Here is a 21,989-nt window from a genome sequence, read left to right on the forward strand (position 1 = left end):
GCCTGATTTGTTCTGGCCTTTTCTCATCTCGTTACCCCCTCCCTCCCCCACATCTACTTTCAGTCTGAAGAAGGGTTCTGACCCAAAGTGTCACCCATTCTTTTCCTCCAGAGATGTTGCTCACGCCGACCAACTTGCCTAGTCCCACCTGGCTGCGCTTGGCCCATATCCCCCCCAAACCTATAGTATCCAAAGAAACAACATGGAAACAGACCCTTCATCCACACTAGTTCTATGGTCATCTCACTCCTACCAGCCCACATGTTGTTGGGGTGTGGGAGGAGGCCAGAGCACCCGGAGAAAACCCACGCGGTCACAGGGAGAACGAACAAACTCCACAAAGACAGCACTCGAGGTCAGGCTCAAACCCAGGTCTCTGGTACTGTGCGGCAGCAACTCTATGCTGCCGCCTCTAAGCAACCTGTTTTTTTAAAGGCCAGCCCCTTATCTTGTAATCTCCCCACTCAAGTCTTTCCCAATGAGTGAACACATCTGTGTAAGCACCCCAATAAGACCTGGTCCTGCCTCATTCAACTGTGGGACAAAGGGACCAGAGGAAACACTTCACCTGTCCCTCGAGCGTTTCCCTGTTGGTTGGGGAGGATCAGCCACACCGCCCGCTCTCCCACCCACACTACAGAGGGTGGTGGGCATATGGACCAAGCTGCCAGAGGAAGTAGTTGAAGCAGGTACTATAACAGCATGTCGAAGACATTTGGACAGGTAGTTTGTAGAAAGGAACTGTGGATGCTCATTTATACTGAAAATAGAGACAAAGTGCTGGAGTAACTCAGCGGGTCAGGCAGCATCTCTGGAGAAAAATGATGGGAGATGTTTCAGGTCAGAATCTACTTCTGACCCTTTGGACAGATACATGAATGGGAATGGTTTCTGAAGAAGGGTTTCGGCCTGAAACGTTGCCTATTTCCTTCGCTCCATAGATGCTGCTGCACCCGCTGAGTTTCTCCAGCTTTTTTGTGTAACCTTCGATTCTCCAGCATCTGCACTTCTAGGACAGATACATGAATGGGAATGGTTTAGAGGGATATGGGCCAAACGTGGGCAGGTGGGACTAGCTTAGTTAGGGCATCTTAGAAGGGCCTGATTCTGCATCGTATGATCATGACTCACCGTCCAGCTCTCTCTCGATGAAGTCCATCCTGTGACAGGCCTCGTCCTGGAGAGAGAGAGAGAGGGAGAGAGAGGAGAGAGAGAGAGAGGAGAGAGAGAGGGAGAGAGAGAGGGAGAGAGGGAGAGAGGGAGAGAGGGAGAGAGGGAGAGAGAGAGGCAGAGCGAGAGAGAGAGAGAGGGAGAGAAAAGAGAGAGAGAGAGATAATTAAACTAATTAAACTAAAAACTAATTCTGGAAGGAAAAGTCTTTTTTTGGTTGGAAGCGGCTTGCAAAGATGTTTCATGTGCTGGTCAATCATTTGTCCTGGTCAACAATCTGGTGTTTAATTATTGGCTGGTGAAAAACAACGGCCAATTGTGTGCGTGTGTGATCAAGTGCAGCCAGTGTGTTGTCTGCGACACATGCTCGGTTATTACAATCTGCGTCCTCCTCTAATCTCCCCAAGCTGCCCTTGCAGAATAAATCTCAGATTTGTTGCCTCTAACTCTGTTGGCAAATCCTTTTGCTTTATGTAAACACACTTGCACCGTGTCCGCTTCCACTATCAGCTACATGATCAGTGGCTCAGCACTAGAGTTGCTGCCTCACAGCGCCAGAGAACTAGGTTCGATACTGACTGTGGGTGCTCTCTGCATGGAGTTTTGTACCTTCTCCCTGTGACCACGTGGGGGTTTCTCCGGGTGCTCCGGTTTCCTCCCATACCCTTGCAAGTTAAGTAGCTTCAGTAAAATTGTAAATTGTCCCTAGTGTGTAGGATAGTGCTGGTGTACGTGGTGATTGCTGGTCGGCACGGACTTGGTGGGCCGAAGGGCTTGTCTCTGCGCTGTATCTCTAAACTAGACAGTGGCTATTACTGGACATGATTAACACTGGAAGCATCTAAAGGCCTGGACTAATGATCTGAAACTCCATCATATCATCAAGCAAATGTACTTGATTTGTAATTGAAAGGTTTGCACCAATGTTTGTGACATTACCAGATTGCCATGGAAACTCATGTGATGCACTAAAGCCCTTCAGGGAAGAGAATCAGTCCCCCGTACTGAGTGTGAGTCTAGACACAGCCCCCCTGAGATAGCCCAGCCACCCACTGGCTTTGAGGGAAGACACGGAAGGACAAATGAACTCGGGCCATTAAAGCCCTTCGCACACCCGTGATGTTGCTCTGCGTCCTGTAAACCAAGCAACGGGCGGGCGGGAGAATGCAGGAGCCCCGAAAACAAGTACAGGGATCCGCGGGCTCCCGGCGCCGCCGTCAGGGGCAGCAGCTTCAGCTGAGCAGCAGCAGCAGCAGGAGCAGCAGCAGCAAGTTCTCATAGACTCGGCCAGCCCCGCGACGGCGACAGGTAGCACCAGAGTCCCCCGGCTTCTTCCTGTTGGAGGGCCCTTGCGGCCCCCCAACGGCCCACAATGTCTGTGCTGGATATTTTAACCCCACCCCCACCACCCCCCCACACACACACCCCAACCAATGATAAAACACAGACAGAAAACAATAAAAACGCGGACAGACTGCAGAGGCCGCTGCTGGCCAGAGCCGCGCCGCCTACCGGAAAGTTCTCATAGAACAGTACGGCACAGGTATAGGCCCTTCGGCCCACAATGTCTGTGCTGGATATGATGCCAATGATGTATACGATTTAAGGGGTTATTGGATAGGCTCATGGATATGCAGGGAATGGAGGGATGTGGGTTACATATACAACCTGTACATGATCCATATCCCTACATTCTCTGCATTCCATGCGCCATCCAAAAACCCCTTAAATGCCATCATAAATATCGTATCTGCCTCCACTGCCAGGGCATTCCCACCACTCCCCACCCCCTGTGTACAACTTGCATCACACAGTTCATTTACACTTTGCCCCTCAAAGCTTAAAGCTCTGCCCTTTAGTCTTTGACATTTCCATCCTGGGAAAAAGATTCTGCCGGTCTACACTATCTGTGCCTCTCATCATTTTATATATTTCTGATGTTTTCAAAAGAGAGTTAGATTCAGTTCTTAGGGCTGAAGGAATCAAGGGATATGGGGTAAAAGCAGGAACGGGGCACTGATTTTAGATGATCAGCCATGACCACTTTGGATGGCAGTGCAGGCTCGAAGGTCCGAATGGCCTACTCCTGCACCTATATTTCTATGTTTCTATCAGGACCCCTCCCCCCCACGACCTCTGGCATTCCAGAGAAAATGATCCAAGTCTGTCCAGCCTCTCCTTGTATCTAATATCCTCTAATCCAGGCATCTTTCTGGTGAATCTCCTCTGCGCCCTTTCCAAAACCTCCACATCCTTCCTGTAATGGGGCGACCGAAACTAGGATGGCACAGTGGCGCAGCGGTAGAGTTGCCACCTTACAGCGCCAGAGACCCCGGGTTCAATCCTGACCACAGGTGCCGTCTGTACAGAGTTTATACGTTCTCCCTGTGACTGTGTGGGTTTCCTCTGGGTGCTCTGGTTTCCTCCCACACTCCAAATGCGTGCAGGATTGTAGGCTGAATACGATTCTGTAAATTGTTCCTCCTGTGTAGTACAGAACTAGTGTACGGGTGATCAGTGGTCGGCATGGACACGGTGGGCCGAAGGGCCTGTTTCCATGCTGTATCTCTAAATTAAACTACACGCAATGCATCAAATGCGGACTAACCAAAGCCTATTTCTGTGGATCTCCCTGGGAGTCACTGACCTTGCAGACGCTGTCTTGCTCTCGACGAAAATCATAGTCGGGCCGCCCTGAGTCTTCATCGACGTTCCTGCCGAACCTCTCGGCCAGCGTCTCGTCCCCGTTCTCCCGCATCCGCCCGAAACCTTCGTCCAGCGAGGAGTTCCTGGTCTCCACCACCAGCCGCTGCTCGGCGGCAGGATAGTAGGCCCGGGGCTTCTGGTAGCAGTGCTCGCTGGTGATGTAGGACTCCTCGATGACCGGGACCCTGTTCTGCCGCTCCGACGTGCCATTCGGGGTCCTGCCCGGCGCGCTGGCGCTCAGGCCGCTGTTGCTGTCTTCACTGGGCGCACTGTGCCTCTCCCGTAACTTCTCGATGGCGGTGGAGTTGACCCGCCAGGGCTTGGACCACAGCTTCAGGTCCGGTTGATCCTTATTCCTGAGGACAAACAAATCACACAACAGTCAACGTTCCAGCAGGGTAGAAGCAAGGAAATGGATCAAGGAACAGCACCTCATATTTCGCTTGGGCAGTTTACATTGGGCAGGTGTGAATATTGATTTATCTAATTCCAAGTAACTCTTGAATTTCCCCCCCACCCCTCACCCACCATAGTCGTCCCACTAGTTCCACTGTTTGCATCCTTGTATCCCTTCATTATCACCTCTTCCCCAGCCAACGATAGACCATTGTGGGCTCCACCCATCCTTGGTCATCAGTTTCCAGCCCTGATTGGTTCGATGCTTTTCCTCCAGTTCCCTCCCGTCTACTTTCAGTCTGAAGAAGGGTCCCAACCCAAAAGGTCTCCCATCCTTTTTCTCCAAAGATGCTGCCTGACCCGCTGAGTAACTCCAGCACTGTGCGTCTGTCTACTGTTGGGAAGATGGGGTGATGTTGATTCTATAGTCTTCGTGATCATAATTATTGATGACAAATGGCAGCATTTGGTTCATTGTTACACCCAGCAGTGCCGCTACTTACTGGAGGATGTATATCTTCAGCTGCAGCCCGTGTAGTACCTCGATCACCCGGTGCACGTCTCCCAGTAGCTGGTGTGTCGCAACTATATTGCCGCTGTTCTGATGGGAGTAATTCTCTTTGAGAAAGGTCAGGCCATGCATGTGGCCACTGCTGAGCCACTCCTTGTCGTACCAGTATCTGGAACTCAAGCGATGTTCTGCAGCAGAAGGAACAGATCGATCATCCACAATAAGAGTCAAGTCAAGCGAGTTTATTGTCATGTGTCCCAGATAGGACAATGAAATTTGTGCTTGCTGCAGCACAACAGAATTTTTTTTTTTTTACACAGTGGGTGGTGGGTGCCTGGAACACATTGCCGGGTGGTGGTGGAAGCAGGTACAATAGTGGGGTATAAAAGGCGTTTAGATAGGAACAAGAAAGTGCGGTGAATAGATGTTTATGGATCACGTGCAGGCAGATGAGATCAGTTCAGCTAGGCATCATGGTCGACACAAACATCGTGGCACATTGTTCCTGTGCTGTACTCTTCAATGCTCCATGAGAGAAGTTTCTGATTGCAAACAGCTTAAAAAAAACTCCATCAATACTCAAAGGACGTATCTTTAGAAAGGAGATGAGGAGGAATTTCTTTAGTCAGAGGGTGGTAAATCTGTGGAATTCATTGTCACAGACGGCTGTGGAGGCCAAGTCAATACACATTTTTAAGGCAGATATTGACAGATACTTGATTAGTAAGGGTGTCAATGGTTATGGGGAGAAGGCTGGAGAATGGGGTTGAGAGGGAAAGATAGATCAGCCACGATTGAATGGCGGAGGAGACGTGATGGGCCGAATGGCCTACTTCTGCTCCTATGACTTATGAAGTTCAGAATTTAGAAGAATAAATGATCTTACTGAAACATACAAAGGTTCGGAGGTGATAAAATGGATTAGATGCCAGGATGTTTCCACTAGTGGGAGAATTTTTAACTGGTTGCATCACGACCTGGTTCGGCAACTCCAATGCCCAGGAGCACAGGACACTACAGAGAATGTAAGCTGATAGAGCACGAAAATGTAACTAACTTACTGAATGTGTAAGTTTGATCGAGCTCTTAAAGATAGCGGAGTCAGGGGATATGGTGAGAAGGCAGGAACGGGGTACTGAATGTGAATGATCAGCCATGATCACAATGAATGGTGGTGCTGGCTCGAAGGGCCGAATGGCCTATTCCTGTATCTATTGTCTATTGTAACACAAGGAACTGCAGTTGCTGGTTTATACCAAAGACAAACACAAAGTGCTGGAGTAACCCAGCAAGTCAGGCAGCAACTCCGGAGGAAAGGTATAGGTGACCTTTGACCACGTTTTGTTTGGCTAACCTGACACTCACCTGGCGGGTCGCGGCACATGTAGCAGGTGTAGATCTCGGGAACACTATCCTCCAGCAAGCCCATGCAAACACCGTGTTGCCAGCATAGACACTCCTCACACTGCCAGGGGAACATGGAAGTGAGATCAGTTACCGCTCACAAAGTAGCCTGGACATTTATTACGAGCTGTTTCTGAAACACACCGTTCAAGCTGGATATCATTGCCAGAGCATGGCCATGATTAAGATACGGGTCCAGCATCATTTCTTCCGGCACCCGCGATTCCAGAGCCTTGCTGGATTATCCGGCCCAGCAGAGGTCGCGGCCTCCAAGAGGAGTTCAACGGTACTGGGACGGTCCACCCTGGAGCCGAGATGGTGGCCGGCTAAGTCAGTCTCGGAAGTCGGCTATGGGAACAGATCTGCCGGCTTCGGCCGGGCTGGACTTCCAGAGCCCCAGCCTCAGGGGGCAAATTCAACCCGCCGATCGGCGTGGAAGTCCCGATGAGCCACAACCTTCCGGGGGGGGGGGGGTTGGGATTTCGAGTGCCCTCTCGTAATTTCAACTGGATTAACGGAGGTGCCGGATCCACTGGTTCACATAAAATCGGCAAAAAGCAGTACACGTGGCAATAAACTAAACTCAAAAATAGATAATACATAAATTGGGATGTGGATCGATTTCAAGGAACACAACCGCTCCGTGATGCTGCTCTGATCTGCTGTCTTGGATCGATTATTGTGGTTAAAATTTGTATTAGTTCGACGGCACGGCGTTGATACCTGGATCATGAACTCGTTCTCCTCCTCCACTTCGCAGATGCAGCGCACAACCTCCAGCTGGCTGTCCTCCCCGTCGCCCGTGTCGTAGGGGTTGGTGGTCACGTCAACTTCCTGACTGTACTCGTCCTCGCTCCACATCAGGCTGTCCGTGGACGAGTCGCTCGTGGGATCGTCATCTGAAACATCTAACAACATCGGCACCGCCGTCAGCCTCCGCCAGCGGGAAAGAAAATCACGGACAGCAACACACAGTGGCGCAGCAGGTAGAGCCGCTGTTTCTCAGCGCCAGAGACCCGGATTGTTTCCCTGCTGTATCTCTAAACTGAACACTCGGCCCTGGGTGCTGGGGAAGATCAGAGGCAGATTGCAGCTGTGGGCAAAAAATAAGTCGACCCAATTTGGGGGGAGAACACAGAGGGTGAGTGAATGCCCCCAGCAAGAATGAAAGCATGCAAATGTCCTGCGATGAGGGGGCAGGAGGAGGCTGGGGACGAGGCCAAGAATAGGAGGGAGAGAGTAGCAGTGATGCAGAAGTGGCGTCAGCATTAAAGTGTCTTTGGTCTTTCTGGACAAATGTATACAATGCAATCAACATTAACAAAGGCAGGTCTCAACACGAGTACTCGGGCACAAACAATAAACGGGGGGGGGGAGATGGCACAGCGATGGGGTTGCTGCCTCATGGCGCTGGTGACCCGGGTTCCATCATGACCTCCGGTGCTGTCAGTACAGAATTTATACGTTCTCCCTGTGACCACGTGGGTTATCTCCAGGTGCTCCGGTTTCCTCGCACACTCCAAAGACGTGCAGGTTTGTAGGTTAATTGGCTTCTGTAAATTGTTCCTAGTGTGTAAGCTAATGCTAGTGTACGGGGATTGCTGGTTGGCGCGGACTCGGTGGGCCAAAGGGCCTGTTTCCACGCTGTATCTCTAAATACTGAGGGAATAGATACACCCTCCTGCCCACCAACCAAAATAAACTTCAGACACTTAATCCTCCACTTGTTGCCTTCTTCCCAGAGTATTTTCAAAGTCAAACCAAATAGTTTTCAATCAATATTGTGGTACAACTCTGTACACCGTTATACATTTTAATCCAATGGCACGAGGTCATGAAAAGCATTACATAAAATTAATACTTTGTTTTCAAGCATGCAGGACACAAAGTCAACACACCACCGAGGCCTCTAAAGCTGTTCTTGCTATCTGTCTCCAACCGCTGCATCAAGTGGGTGGCGCGGCAGTAGAGTTGCTGCCTCGCAGTGCCAGAGACACGGGTCCAATCCTGACTACTAGTGCTGTCTGTACAGAGTTTGTGCGTTCTCCCCGCGGGTCTTCTCCGAGATCTTCGGTTTCCTCCCACACTCCAAAGACGTGCAGGTTTGTAGGTTTATTGTCGTGGTATAATTGTAAATTATCCCTAGTGTGAATGTGCGGGGATTGCTGGTCGGTGCGGACTCGGTGGGCCGAAGGGTCTGTTTCTGCGCTGTATCTTTAACTATACTAAAATATACTGGAGGGAGCTGTGGCAGGTGCAGATAAGTGAAGCCATTGTGCTATCAGCAAGGATTCACCACCTGAATACACTACTTTGCAACTTCCTTTAAATCTTTCCACTTTACCTTTCGATCAAGTGCAAATTATTTCTTGAATCGCTTGTAAATCTGCTTCTGGCATTCGTTCCTGACCACGGCAACTCTCCTTGTTACCCAGGGCGATACATGTAGACCAACTAAAGCCTGGGTCGTATCTGTGCCTCTCATCTCTGGCCTCTTGACTTGCTCTGAACGGGGAGAGTCGCTGGGGCTGCAAGCTCAGGAATCTCCTCCCTACATCTCCCCGTGTCACTTTCTGCCGTTCCTCAGGGGCGGCAGCAGTAGAGTCGCTGCCTCACAGCACCAGCGACACGGGTTCGACCCCAACTACGGGTGCTGTCTGTACAGAGCTTGTACGTTCTCCCTGTGACCATGTGGATTTTCTCCGGGTGCTCCGTTTTCCTCCCACACTCCAAAGATGTACAGGTTTGTAGGTTCATTGACTTTGGTTGTAAATTATCCTTAGTGTGCATGATAGTGCTAGTGTATGGGGCGATCGCTGGCAGGTGCAGGCTAGCTTGGCCTGTTTCCGCGATATCGATAAACAATGCTCCCCAGGGGCACTTTTGGGATTAAAATGGGAGTGCAATCAAGCCAATATATCCAATCCAATCGCTCCTTACAAATTCTATCGCCCACGTGGAACATCAGCCCTAATAGTCCCTGTCGGTGTTTGTGATGCAACCTAGTCAACCTTTGTCTCTCATCTAACATCATTCCGTGCTACTCATCTCAAACTGGTTCTTGTTGGCAAGGGCCTTCATCTCAGCACTCCCTTTTTCCACTAATGACCTTGATTTCTTATCACTGACTGGCATGTGTTGACGTCTCGTTTCTTCTCCTCCCCCTCCACATGTTCACGTCACTGGATCAGAATTAGGCCAATTGGTCCATCAAGCCTACACCGCCATTCAATCGTGGCTGATCTATCTTTCCGCACTCTCCAGTCTTCTCCCCATGACATAGAAACATAGGGTGCAGGAGTAGGCCATTCGGCCCTTCGAGCCTGCACCGCCATTCAATATGATCATGGCTGATCATCTAACTCAGTATCCCGTACCTGCCTTCTCTCCATACCCTCTGATCCCCTTAGCCACAAGGGCCACATTGACCCCTGACACCCTGACCAATCAAGAATTTGTCAATCTCTGCCTTAAAAATATCCATTGACTTGGCCTCCACAGCCACCTGTGGCAATGAATTCCACAGATTCACCACCCTCCGACTAAAGAAATTCCTCCTCATCTCCTTTCTAAACGTGGAAACCTCTTCACTCACAAAACGCACCAAGAACCCGAAAGACCTTTTCAGCCTCCAGTCTCCCTCACCTCCTATTTCACTTGGAAGAGAACTCACCGCTGGAAGGTAGAGCCCACAATGGTCCCTTGCTGCCCTTTGTGTGGGCTCCACCTCTCCGTGATCATCGTCGCTGGCTTTGATTTGTCCTTTTGCATACAGTTCATTCATTTGTGTATTCTATGTACCTTCTCGTATCTCTCATTTCCCTCTCCCCAAGCTCTCGGTCCGAAGAAGGGTCTCCACCCGAAATGTCACATTCCTTTTCTCCAGAGATGCTGCCTGACCCGCTGAGTTACTGCAGCTTTTTGTGTCTATCTTCGGTGTAAACTAGCATCTGTAGTTCCTACCGACACAGACAAATGCAAGTTCCTTCTATCGCAGAATATTTTTTAAATACAACACAGGGCACTGCATTTGTGCATTTTGGAGAGAAGGTGGGAGCATAAAGCAAAAAGAAAATCAGATCACCAACCGTCAAACTTCAGTCCTTCCATGAGGTATCCCGAGTCAGAAGTGCATAAGGTTGTGTATTTATGGGAGAAGGGAAATTTGTAAGAGGAGGAAGATCTGGTTGAGAGGAATGTGGATTTTTTAGGTGGGCAATCTCTGGAGACATCTACGTTCTCTTCACTGTCAGAAAGCTCTGCGATCAAAGAATTCAAAGGCATCAGCACAACACGCTCAATAACAACATCGGCCAGAAGCGAGATAAATAAACAGGCAATACAGGGAACCCAGCATTGATTCGCCGATTGTGAGAGGGCAGTGTTATCTCGGAGAAAAGGAACGCTGATCCGGACATTTCCACCCGAGGGGGTGAGCAGAAACCATCTTGCCTGTTGGTATCTCAGGAAAGACCAACATTCATCGGTCTGAAACGTCACCTATCCATGTTCCATTGGTCGTGTCCTTGTATCACTCTTGTTATCACACCTTCACAGCAAACAACGGACCATTGTGGGCTCCATCCTTCCTGAGGTCCTCTGTTGCCGGCCCGATTTGTCCTGTCCTTTTTTTACCCCCACTCCCCCCCACCCCACCCACCTTCCAGTCTGAATAAAGGTTCCGACCCAAAATGTTAGCTATTCATTTTCTCCAGAGATGCTGACCTGATGAGTTACTCCAGCATGTTGTGTCTATCTTTGCTATACTCCATCATCTGCAGTTCCTTCCTATACCTATCCACGATCTCCAGGGATGCTGCCTGACACGCTGAGTTGCTCCAGTATTTTGTGTCTTAATTAGCCTGCCCCAGAGTTCCGCCTGAACCAGGTGGTGAGATGAACCACTTTGGGAGATCCCATGGGTCTGGGGAGGAGGAACATCAAGGAACAGGTTCTGGTTGGTCCTACCAAGTGCTGAGGTGAAAGGCTTGCACAGAGTGGATGTGGAGAGAATGTTTCCACTAGTGGGAGAGTCTAGGACTAGAGGCCGTAGCTTCAGAATAAAAGGACGTACCTTTAGGAAGGAAATGATGAGGAATGTCTCGCCCAGAGGGTGGTGAATCTGTGGAATTCATTGCCACAGAAGGCTGTGGAGGCCAAGTCAATTAATCTTTTTAAGGCAGAGATTCAGTTTCTTGATTAGTACGGGAGTTATGGGGAGAATGGGGTTGAGTGGGATAGATAGATAAGCCATGATTGAATGGAGTAGACTTGATGGGCAGAATGGTTCCATTAGTGGAAACATCCTCTCCACATCCACTCTATCCAGGCCTTTCACTATTCGGTAAGTTTCATTCAGTCCCTCCTCATCCTTTTAAACTCCACAGTGAGTACAGGCCCAGTGCATTATACTTCATCCATACTACAGGGCCAGTGCCATCAAACGCTCATCATCATTCAACCAAATCATTCCCGGGATCATTCTCATGAACGTCTTCTGGATCCTCTCCAACGCCTGCACATCCTTCCTCATACAAGGAGCGCAAAATTGCTCACAATACCCCAAACGCTGTCTGACCAGTGCCATATAACACCTCATCAGTCCTCAACTGCCCAGGAGATAACAAACAGTGCTTTGTCATTCTGTTACCTGGTCATCCAGGTGACTGGGAACAATTCATCGATCCGCTGGAGATGAATTGCAATATAGTCAGAGGAACAGGTGGGGAAATAATTCCGGGGATTGGTTAGGACCTTTGCCACGGTGAAAGCTTTCAACAAAAACACGCGCGCGAGCATGCACACACACACACACACACCGAGACTCGCATGCATGTGTCCGTGAGTCACGTGTACACGCGGATACACACTTGTACACGTACACACACACACCACTATTGCCACCTGCTGAAAGAACAACACATGTTTTAACACATAGAAAATTGCATTGTAGTTACCATATCCAGTCCGTGCTGGAAGTGACTGCTCCACAGAAATCAGCGATGGCATTTGCTATCTTCTCCTCGTTCCTTCATCCATCTTTCCAAACTACTCTTGGCTTTTGGCTCAAAGCATTGAATTGGAGTGGCAAATTATCTCCAGCACATCGTGGCTCCATTGTTTATGCAGCTCCAAATCTCTCTCAATGTTGAATGGGGCCTCAATAACTGGGCACTAGGTGAGGGAGTAACCCAACAGGTCAGGCAGCATCTCTGGAGAAATTGGATGGGTGATGTATCGGGGTCCAGACCTGAAACGTCACGTATCCATGTTCTCCAGAGATGCTGCCTGACCCGCAGAGCTACTGTCTTTTTGTGCAAGCCATCATCTGCAGTTCCTTGTTTCTACCTCAATAATTGGAATCTCCCACCTTCTAGCTAAAAATATTTTAATTCTTGCTGTCTTATTACACAAACAACCTACAGTACCGTACAAAAATAAAAAGTCTTTTATACAACTGTCTCTGACATGGCCAGCTACAAACATTTCCCAGATGTCAAAATTCTCTCACCTGACTTCACTTTTTTTTTCTTTTTTTTCTTTTTCTTCAGTTTCACCTTGAGGAAATCACGTACCTTTTTCTCCTTGTTCTTCTCTTTCATTCCTGTGTGCGACCCACAGCAGACAAACAAGGCAAGTAAGTTATTTAGAAAAAAAAATGACGAGAAACTGGATAACTATTCCACTTGTGTAGGAAGGAACTGCAGACGCTGGTTTCTACCGAAGATAAGACACAAAATGCTGGAGTAACTCAGTGGGTCAGGCAACGAAAAGGAATGGGTGATGTCTTGAAGTCTTCAGACTTTTCTTCAGAGATACTGCCTGACCCACTGAGCTACTTCAGCATTTTGTATCTAACTATTCAACTTGAATGATGGACTGAAAGATGCAGCATGGAAACGGGCCCTTCAGCTCGTTGATCATCCACGCTGACCGGTGATCACCCCATCTCACTAGTTCTATGTTATCCCACTTTCTCACCCATTCCTTGCACACCAGGGGCAATTTACAGAGGCCAATTATCCTACAATCCCGCATGCCTTTGGGATGGGGAAGAATAGTGGAGGAAACCCACGCGGTCATAGAAAGAACGTGCAAACTCCATACTGATAGCACCCGAGGTGAGGATCGAACCGGGGTCTATGGGGGGAGTGGGGGGGGGGAGAGGAACCCGGGTGTCTGGCGCTGTAAAGCAGCAACTCTACCACTGCTCCATCCCTATGGAAACGGGCCCTTTGGTCCAGCAAGTCCACGCTGACCAGCGATCATCCCCTCACTCTATGTTCTATGTTATCTCATTTTCTCAACCACTCCCTACGTGCTAGGGGCAATTAACTTACAAACCTGCATGTCTTTGGGATGTTGGAGGAAACTGGAGGAGCCTCAGGCAGTCACAGGGCGAACCTACAAACTCTGTAGACAGCACCCGATGTCAGGATCGAACCCAGGTTTCTGTCACTGCGCCACTGTCCCCCCCCCCCCCCCCCCCCCCACTTTATTCCTTGGAGTGCAGGGGGATGAGGGGTGCCTTATAGAGGTGTATGTATAAGTTCATGAGGGGAATAGTAGGGTGAAGGCAGAGTCTTTTACCCAGAGTAGGAGAATCAAAGAACAGAGGACACAAGTTTATGGGGAGAGGGGAAAGATGGAATAAGAATCTGAGGGACAACTTTTTCACACACAGAGAGTGTGGGTATATGTAATGATCTTACAGTTGAACCCATAGAAAACCATTTAAAAGACATTTGGACAGATACATGGAGGGGAAGGGTTTAGAGGGATATGGACCAAAAGCAGGCATCAAACAAAGGAACAGAATTATGCAATTCAGCCCAGATAGTCCACTCCACCAATTAATCATGGCTGATCCTTTCTTCCTTTTCAACCACATTCTCCTGCCTTCTCCCTGTAACCTTTGACACCTTTCCTAATCAAGAACCTATCAATCTACGCTTTAAAAATACCCAGTAGCTTGTCCTCCACAGGCATTTGTGTCAATGAATTCTACAAATTTACCATCGTCTGGCAAGAGAAATTCCTCCTCATCTCCATTTTAAAGGTACATCCTTTTATTTGGAGGCTGCCGCTAGTGTAAATGGGGCATCTTGGTGGGCATGGACAAGTTGGGCCGAAGGGCCTGTTTCAGTGCTGTATGAGTCTACAACTCTAAATCGCCCCTGCTCCTCCTCACCACTGTCCGTGAAGCCCCGTTCCCGATCCTGCAGCTTCCGGTGAGACCTCTCCGTCTGGTTGTCCCTGGCCTTCTCCCGGAGCGACAACCTGGACTGAGCAGCCACGTCGAGGGATGATGGGGCCGAGATTCGTCGCTTCTCGTTCAGCTTTGCGGCTCTGGGGTCGACGCTGGAAGAGTGGGCGTCTCGGAGGGACACGTTCTGGGACCCATCTGAAAGGCAACGCAAACAGTGTCGCAAACAGGGGCGGCACAGCGGTAGAGTTGCTGCTTAACAGAGCCAGAGGTACGGGTTCGATCCCGGCTACGGGTGCTGTCTGTACAGAGTCTGTACGTTCTTCCCCGTGACCAGGTGGGTTTACTCCGGGTGCTCCGGTTCCCTCCCACACTCCAAGGACGTACAGGTTGTAGATTAATTGGCTTTGGTAAAAATTGTAAATTGTCCCTGGTTTGCATTTAGTTTAAATGTCACGTGTACCGAGTTACAGTGAAAGCTTTTGTTGTGTGCTAACCAGACAGCAGAAAGTCTATACATGATTACAATCGAGCCGTCCAGTATACAGGATAAAGGATAAAGGGACTAATGTGAATAACGAAGGACAGTGTGAGTGTACGGGGTGATCGCTGGTCGGCACGGACACGATGGGCTGAAGGGCCTTTAACCTAAAGTGTATAAGGGACCTCCATAAACACTGACTGCGAGCCCTGTTTGTGGACAACAAGACCAAATGACGAGGCAACATCATCACTGTGTTCACACTGGACACTGATGAACACCACGACAGCAAAGTGATTACACTTAAATAAAGGTGGTTCAAGAAATCGTTTTTTAAACTGGGCGCACTGAGGCAGAGACTCCAGGTTTGATCATGACTTTGGATGCTCTACATTCCACCCACAGTCGTGCTGGTTTGCAGGTTAATTGGCTTCTGTCAATTGTCTTTAGTGTGTCGGATAGAACTAGTGTACTAGGGTGATTGCCAGTTGGCGTGAAACCGGTGGGCTGAAGGGCCTGTTTCAACGTTGTATCTGTAAAACAAAACTAAACGTTGCCTACAAAGGGTGCCGGATTGTGGCGACTCTTCGCATGCTTTTCCAAGAAAGATGTACTACCATCCAATATTATCACTCCACTCTTCTAAATCTCATTTCTACCCTGAACAGTATCGTATTCACGTGATAATAAACTAAGCTTTTATCAGGCTGTTGTCAGGCAACTGAACCATCCCACCAACAACTAGAGAACAGTTCTGAGCTACCATCTACCTCATTTGATCACACTTCACTGGACTCTATCTTGCACTAAACGTTATTCATGTAATTCCCTTCATCATGTGGATGGCTCGATTGTAATCATGTATAGTCTTTCCGGTGACTGGTTAGCACGCAAAGGTTTTTCACTGTACCTCGGTGCACGTGACAATAAACTAAACAAAACTATACCATCAGGCCAGGGGTCTGGGGATGCAGATATTGGGTCACCTTATCTGCAGTGCGTCTTGGAGATGGCAGGCTTTCAGGGATGAACATTAGGGACCAACTCTCCGAAAGAGCTACGATGGACCAAAACTGCCTCCTTCTGCCACACGAGGTCTCCCCCATGGCGAGATACTCACGCAAGGAGCCCGAGGTGGTGCGCCGCCTCTTGGGGCTGTCCAGGAGCGACTCAGTCTCGGAGGCGCAGGAGCCTCGGGTTTGCATGCTCCTCTTGGGGGAGCCTTGGTCCGATTCTGCCTTCTCAATGCCATGGTAGTACTTCATGTGGTAGTGCAGCATCTTGGCTTTGCGGAAAGCTTTCGAGCACTCGGCAATCTTGCACTTAAACTTGTTGTGGTCGAGGTCGATGATCAACGCCTTGGGCGGCAGCTGTTCCTCGGGGCTCTGGGCAGTGTTGGTTACTGAGGGAGGGGATTGAGAGGGGGGGGGGAGGGCAAGAGAAGTGAGGTAAAGAAAAAAAGTTTCTGTAATCATTAAAAAAACTTTTCCCCCACCGCAAGTACAAAAATGAGCAGTTTAGAGAGGTTATGTTAAGCTAGTGCAGTGCTGGTCAGCTCTGCTGGGCTGTTATGCTCAGAGTGTCAAGCAAGGCAATACATACTGTTGCGTTAGGTCAATGATATACCTCGGAGCGAGACAAGTTGTTACATCAATAGTGATCAGCAACAAGACAACACCTTACCCCACGTCAACTGCAAGGGATGACAGATAGGATGGGCTTTGTTTGGATTAGTAACACGTCATCTACATGCCAAGAACATCCAGGGAGAAAACACCAGACCTGACGTTGGTCAGGGAGAGGAGATGGAAACCAAGGAGCTTCAGCCCTCGCCTTTCCCAAGTTTGGACAGCCCATCACACACGGGTAACGTTGGGTTGTTGGACTGACGTGCGGTTTAATTCTTCTCATTGCTGAGCGCCAGGCTACAGGGCTGTTGGTGGTAGTCGGGGGAATGGTCCAGAGGGCTCGGTGTGTATGTGATCACCAGCCAGTTGCTCTCACCAGAGAGTGACGCCCTCCGTGCCACCGCAAGCTCACACTTTCTATTCATCCTTTCTATTCCTCTCATGATTTTGTGCACCTCTATAAGATCACCCCTCATCCTCCTGCGCTCCAAGGAATAAAGTCCTAGCCTGCTCAAACTTCCACTATAGCTCAGGCCTCCCCTCAGTCCTGGCAACATCTTCACACCCACACAAGGAGATTTGTTCTTTAGGGGTCGAGCAGAGAAAGTGCTGGGGGAGGGAGAGAAGATACATGATACGTTGGCACTCAACACCGAGTGATGCATGCCTGCCTGGGGATGTACGCACACTCCAGCGCTGTTTACACTTGGCTAATAAATTACAATTATGATTATAATTAGAAAATGGGAAGACAACTGAAGAGTCAACCCGACTGGACCGAGTATAGTGTTGGCTTAGGTCTCCACTCAGCTGCCCATGGAAGGCAACGATACTGGGGAAGCAAGATCCTTCAGCATGCAGGGAGGTAGATCAGTGATCTGGAAAGCAGTGACCACAAAATTAAGAGGGCTTCTCCTAGCCGGAGACACTGAACGGTTCAACGTCACTCCTGGCAGCACACAATGGACCATTTTGAGTCACCATACATCCTAAGTATTTCTTATCCTGACCCAACAAAAGCCAACAATAGACACAAATGCTGGAGTAACTCAGTGGGTCAGGCATCATCTGAAGATGGCTCCTGACCCGAAATGTCACCCATCCCTTTTCTCCAGAGATTCCGTCTGACCCGCTGAGTTACTCCAGTACTCCAGTCTATATGGGTGCCTATCTTTGGTATATACCTGCATCTGCAGTTCCTTTCTAAACATAACAATAACCCATGATGGTTTCTGATGATTCAAAGTCTTAATTCAAGATTAATTTCTCAGACGCTGCCTGGACTCCTGGACGTTGCATGCATTTTAATTTCCACCACCCGCAGCATTTGCTTTGATTGCAACCGAACATGGTTCTACGCAAACTCTGTTGCAGGAGTCTCCCCTACAACCTGACGATGCTCTGTAATCCGGGGCGCCACGTTAGTCTAAAAGCTAATCGCACCAAAATTCCCCTGGTCGCTTTCCCCCCAGCCCGCATACGAGCATTGTAGCACAGAGAAGCAGAGTACACACAGATACAGATACACACGGTCACAGTCACACACACACGCAGGCACAGACACGCACGGGAACAAACACAGACAGTCGCACGCACACAAACAGTTGCATGCGCGCACACACACACACACACAGATGCACAGTCACGCGCACACAGACGCGCGCAGTCACACACAGACGCGCACACAGACGCGCGGTCACATGTACACGCGCACACGCACACTGACACACACATACGCGCACACACATACACAGGCGCACGCAGTCACACGCACACACACACACGAACAGACACACACACGCACACACACGCACATACATACACACACACACACAGATGGCGAACGGACAGGGATGCTGTAGCAGCGATCTCTTGTTGGTCTCGCTAAAACAGAAACATACAGGGTTCCCTACTGTATCTGTTTGGGTTCTGGGATCGAGGCACACGCTTCACAACAGGAGCTGAGAAGAGGAAAACAAAACAGAATTACTCGTGGGTCTTCTGTACTGTCAGCAAGTGTCCGTACTAAATGTGGGAGGGATGATGGCTTAGTGATGGGAGCGTCTCCAGGCAATGCCTTGCAAAGGGGGCGTGAGGGGGAGACGGGGCATCTCCTCTTAAATAAAATAAAACCCCTTGGCATTGTCACGTTATTGCAGAGATCAGCAATGATTTATGGGGCCCGAGGTTCACTCCGCAGACGTGTGATTCGAGTCTCAATCTGCTTTTGGTTCTTAAACGGTTGTAGCTTCGAGCAGAATCTCTGGTGACATTTTCGCAGGCGCTCCCTACACACCAGGGACAATTTACGGAGCCAATTGACAAGATAAACCCGCATGTCTTTGGGATGTGGGAGGAAACCGGAGCACCCAGAGGAAACCCACACAGTCACAGGGAGAACGTGCAAACTCCACACACAGACAGTGCCTGAGGTCAGGATCGAACCAGGATCGTTGGTGCTGTGAGGCAGCAGCTCTTGCAGTGAGCGCAAGTGTTGGGTATGACTGGTTTTCCCCGTGGTGCTGACAGAGGTCCTCCACTGACGTTACCATGTCGTACCAGTGTGCTTTGGACGCACCGAAGCAATCAGGTCCATCACCTACCAGCGATCACCCCGTACACTAGCACTATCCTACACACTGGGGACAATTGAACTGAAATCAATAACCTATAAACCTGCATGTCTTTGAGATGTGGGAGCACTGGGAGAAATCCCACGTGGTCACAGGGAGAACATACAAACTCCATGCTGGCAGATCCCGCAGCCAGGATTGAACACGGCTCTCTGGCGCAGCCTCCAGATGGGATCGGTAGCGCAATAGAATCACAGATTCATACAGCACGGAAAGAGGCCCTTCAGCCCAACTCGTCCATGCCGACCAAGGTCTCCCTTCCAGGCTAGTTCCATTTGCCCCTAATTTGCCCAAATCCCTCCAAACCTTTCCCATCCGTCCAAATGTCTTAAATACTGGGGTGAATGGGAAGAACATCCTGGACACTATTTTTTACCTCCATCTTAAATTGCTACGAATCGAATCCGGATCGCTGTGCCCAAAACAGGGCGGCAGGAATACCTGCTCACACTTTACACCTGCGCTGCTTGCTTTCATCTTACCGGCTTCAGGGGGAGGATCTCGTGGCTCCGAGCCTGGCTCAGGGGAGTCAACCTTCGCTGCTTCTTTGACCTGTTGCTCAGGGCTGGCAAGCACCGTTGGCACTGAGGTGTCGGATGCAGCGTCGGTGGAACTCTGGGCTTGGATAGTAGGATCTTGCTGTGCTTGGGCCGGGGCCTCAGATGCTGCTGCTGGTGCTGCTGGTGCTGGTGCTGCTGCTGACGCTGCTGTTGAGAGAACAAACGTTGTCACAGACCTAATGTAAGACAAATAAACTGCAGATATTGGTTTACACCAAAGATAGACACAAAATGTTGGAGTAACTCAATGGGTCAGGCAACATCTCTGGAGTAAAAGGATGGGCCATGTTTCAGTTCGGGACCCTTCCTCAGACTTTGACCTTGCATGTAATACGCACAGTACCCGCAATGGGGAGGTGTGGGGGCGGCACTGTGATGCAGCGGTAGAGTTGCTGCCTCACAGCGCCAGAGACCTGGGTTCAATCCTGACTACCGGTGCTGTCTGTGTGGAGTTTGGATGTTCTTCCAAAAGGGAAGGATAGAAGTGAATTTCGCTCAAGATTCCAACGTCTGCAGTCTCACATGTTTCGAGCTTCCAATTTAGATTAATTTTGTTTATTGGAACGGGTACCAAGGTAGTGAAACATTATTATTGTTGCGTGCTAACCAGTCAGCAGAAAGACCATATATGAATACAACCGAGCCATCCACAATGTACAGGTACAGGATAAAGGGTATGACGTTACGTGCAAGATAAAGTCCAGTAAAATCTGATTTAAGATAGTCCGAGGGTCCCCTATGAGGTAGATGGGAGGTCAGGACCATCTCTCAAGCTGGTTCAGTGAAGTGAGTGGTGGATTATTTAAGTGAGCGAGCACTCGTCGGAAGAGGAAGATATTAATTTTTTTATTTATAGAGGGCGGCACGGTGGCGCGGCAGTAGAGTTGCAGCCTTACAGCGCCAGAGACCCGGGTTCAATCCTGACTACGGGTGCTGTCTGTGTGGAGTTTGTACGTTCTCACTGTGATCTCGTGGATTTTCTCCGGGTGCTCCAGTTTCCATCCGGTGTCAGAAGACATACAGGTTTGTAGGTTAATTGGCTTTGGTAAAGATTGTAAATTGTCCCTAGTGTGTAGGACAGCGCTAGTGTACGGTGGCCAGCACTGTCTCAGTGGGCCGAAGGGCCTGTTTCCACGCTGTATCTCTAAACCCTACAGGTCTAAAGTGGAGGAAGCATTGAATACGTCACCTTCCGCGGCAGAGTCCTGCTCCTTTGCCTTGCTGCGTGCTTCCGTTCCCTCGCTTGGCACGCTGGTAGCTGACGAGTTGCTATCACCAGATGCCAGACGCAAAGATCTCCTTCTGGACTGCTCCTGGCTGCCCGCAGTCTGCCCCTGGTCTGCCCAGTCACACAAACCAAAAGCACACGCATTAGTCAAGAATATTTCTGGGAGACCAAGTTCTCTGAGGAGAATTAGGCCATTCTACTCCGCCATTCAATCATTGTTGATCTACCTTTCCCTCTCAACCTCATTCTCCTGCCTTTGCCCCATAATCCCCGACTAATGTACTAATCAAGAATCTGTCGTTTTCCGCCTTAAATAAATATCCATCGACTTGGCCTCTGCAGCCGTCTGCGGCAATGAATTCCACAGATTCACCACCCACTGAATTTTCCTCCCTTCCTTCCCACCGTCAAATAGAACCAACTTGGAACACCATGCAGGTACAAGGAATTGTAGATGCTGATTCACAAGGAAAAGATACAAAGTGCTGGAGTAACTCAGCTGGTCAGGCAGCATCTCTGGATTAAAAACGTGTTTTATTGTCATATGTCCCGGAATGGAAGAAACACAACAGACGTTTAGCGCGGCAAGGTGGCGCAGCGGTAGAGTTGCTTCTTACAGCGCTTGCAGCACCGGAGACCAGGGTTTGAATCAGACTACGGGTGCTGTCTGTGCGGAGTTTGTACGTTCACCCTGTGACGGCGTGGGTTTTCTCCGAGATCTTCGGTTTTCTCCCACACTCCAAAGACGTAAGTGTATGTAGATTAATTGCCTTGGTGTATGCGTTAATTGTCCCTAGTGTGCGTAGGATAGTGTTAATGTGCAGGAATCGCTTGTCGGCGCGGACTAGGTGGGCTGAGGGGCCTGTTTCCGCGCTGTATCTCTAAAAGTAACAAACTAAATATGTATACGGATGGATGACATTTCGGGTCGGGACCCTTCTTCATACTCATAAGATGGGACCCGACCTGAAACGTCACTTATCTATGTTCTCCAGCGATGCTGCCTGACCCATTGAATTACTCCAGCACTGTTTTTTTTTTGGGAAAACGGCATCTGCAATTCCTT

The 21,989-nt window shown here is 49.5% G+C and overlaps 1 protein-coding gene across 9 annotated transcripts in view; it reads right to left on the reverse strand.

The window, feature by feature from the left end:
* Positions 1-3,769: 3,769 nt before the first annotated feature.
* Positions 3,770-21,989, reverse strand: part of LOC129707287 (PHD finger protein 20-like) — a 42,887-nt gene continuing 24,667 nt past the window's right edge. For 6 of the 9 annotated variants that reach the window (XM_055652218.1, XM_055652217.1, XM_055652216.1 and 3 more), the window contains 11 exons: positions 20,885-21,034; positions 19,618-19,845; positions 18,404-18,463; positions 15,995-16,276; positions 14,379-14,591; positions 12,699-12,791; positions 10,276-10,446; positions 6,911-7,095; positions 6,149-6,248; positions 4,776-4,971; positions 3,770-4,232 (listed from right to left, as the gene is read on the reverse strand). In XM_055652218.1, coding sequence (XP_055508193.1) covers positions 3,785-4,232; positions 4,776-4,971; positions 6,149-6,248; positions 6,911-7,095; positions 10,276-10,446; positions 12,699-12,791; positions 14,379-14,591; positions 15,995-16,276; positions 18,404-18,463; positions 19,618-19,845; positions 20,885-21,034 — 2,126 coding nt within the window. In that variant the 3' untranslated portion in view covers positions 3,770-3,784. The remainder of the gene's footprint in view (positions 4,233-4,775; positions 4,972-6,148; positions 6,249-6,910; positions 7,096-10,275; positions 10,447-12,698; positions 12,792-14,378; positions 14,592-15,994; positions 16,277-18,403; positions 18,464-19,617; positions 19,846-20,884; positions 21,035-21,989) is intronic. The other 3 variants (XM_055652222.1, XM_055652219.1, XM_055652224.1) reach the window with 3 other exon arrangements.

This window comes from Leucoraja erinacea, chromosome 21, assembly GCF_028641065.1.
Source record: "Leucoraja erinacea ecotype New England chromosome 21, Leri_hhj_1, whole genome shotgun sequence".
NCBI lineage: Eukaryota > Metazoa > Chordata > Chondrichthyes > Rajiformes > Rajidae > Leucoraja > Leucoraja erinaceus.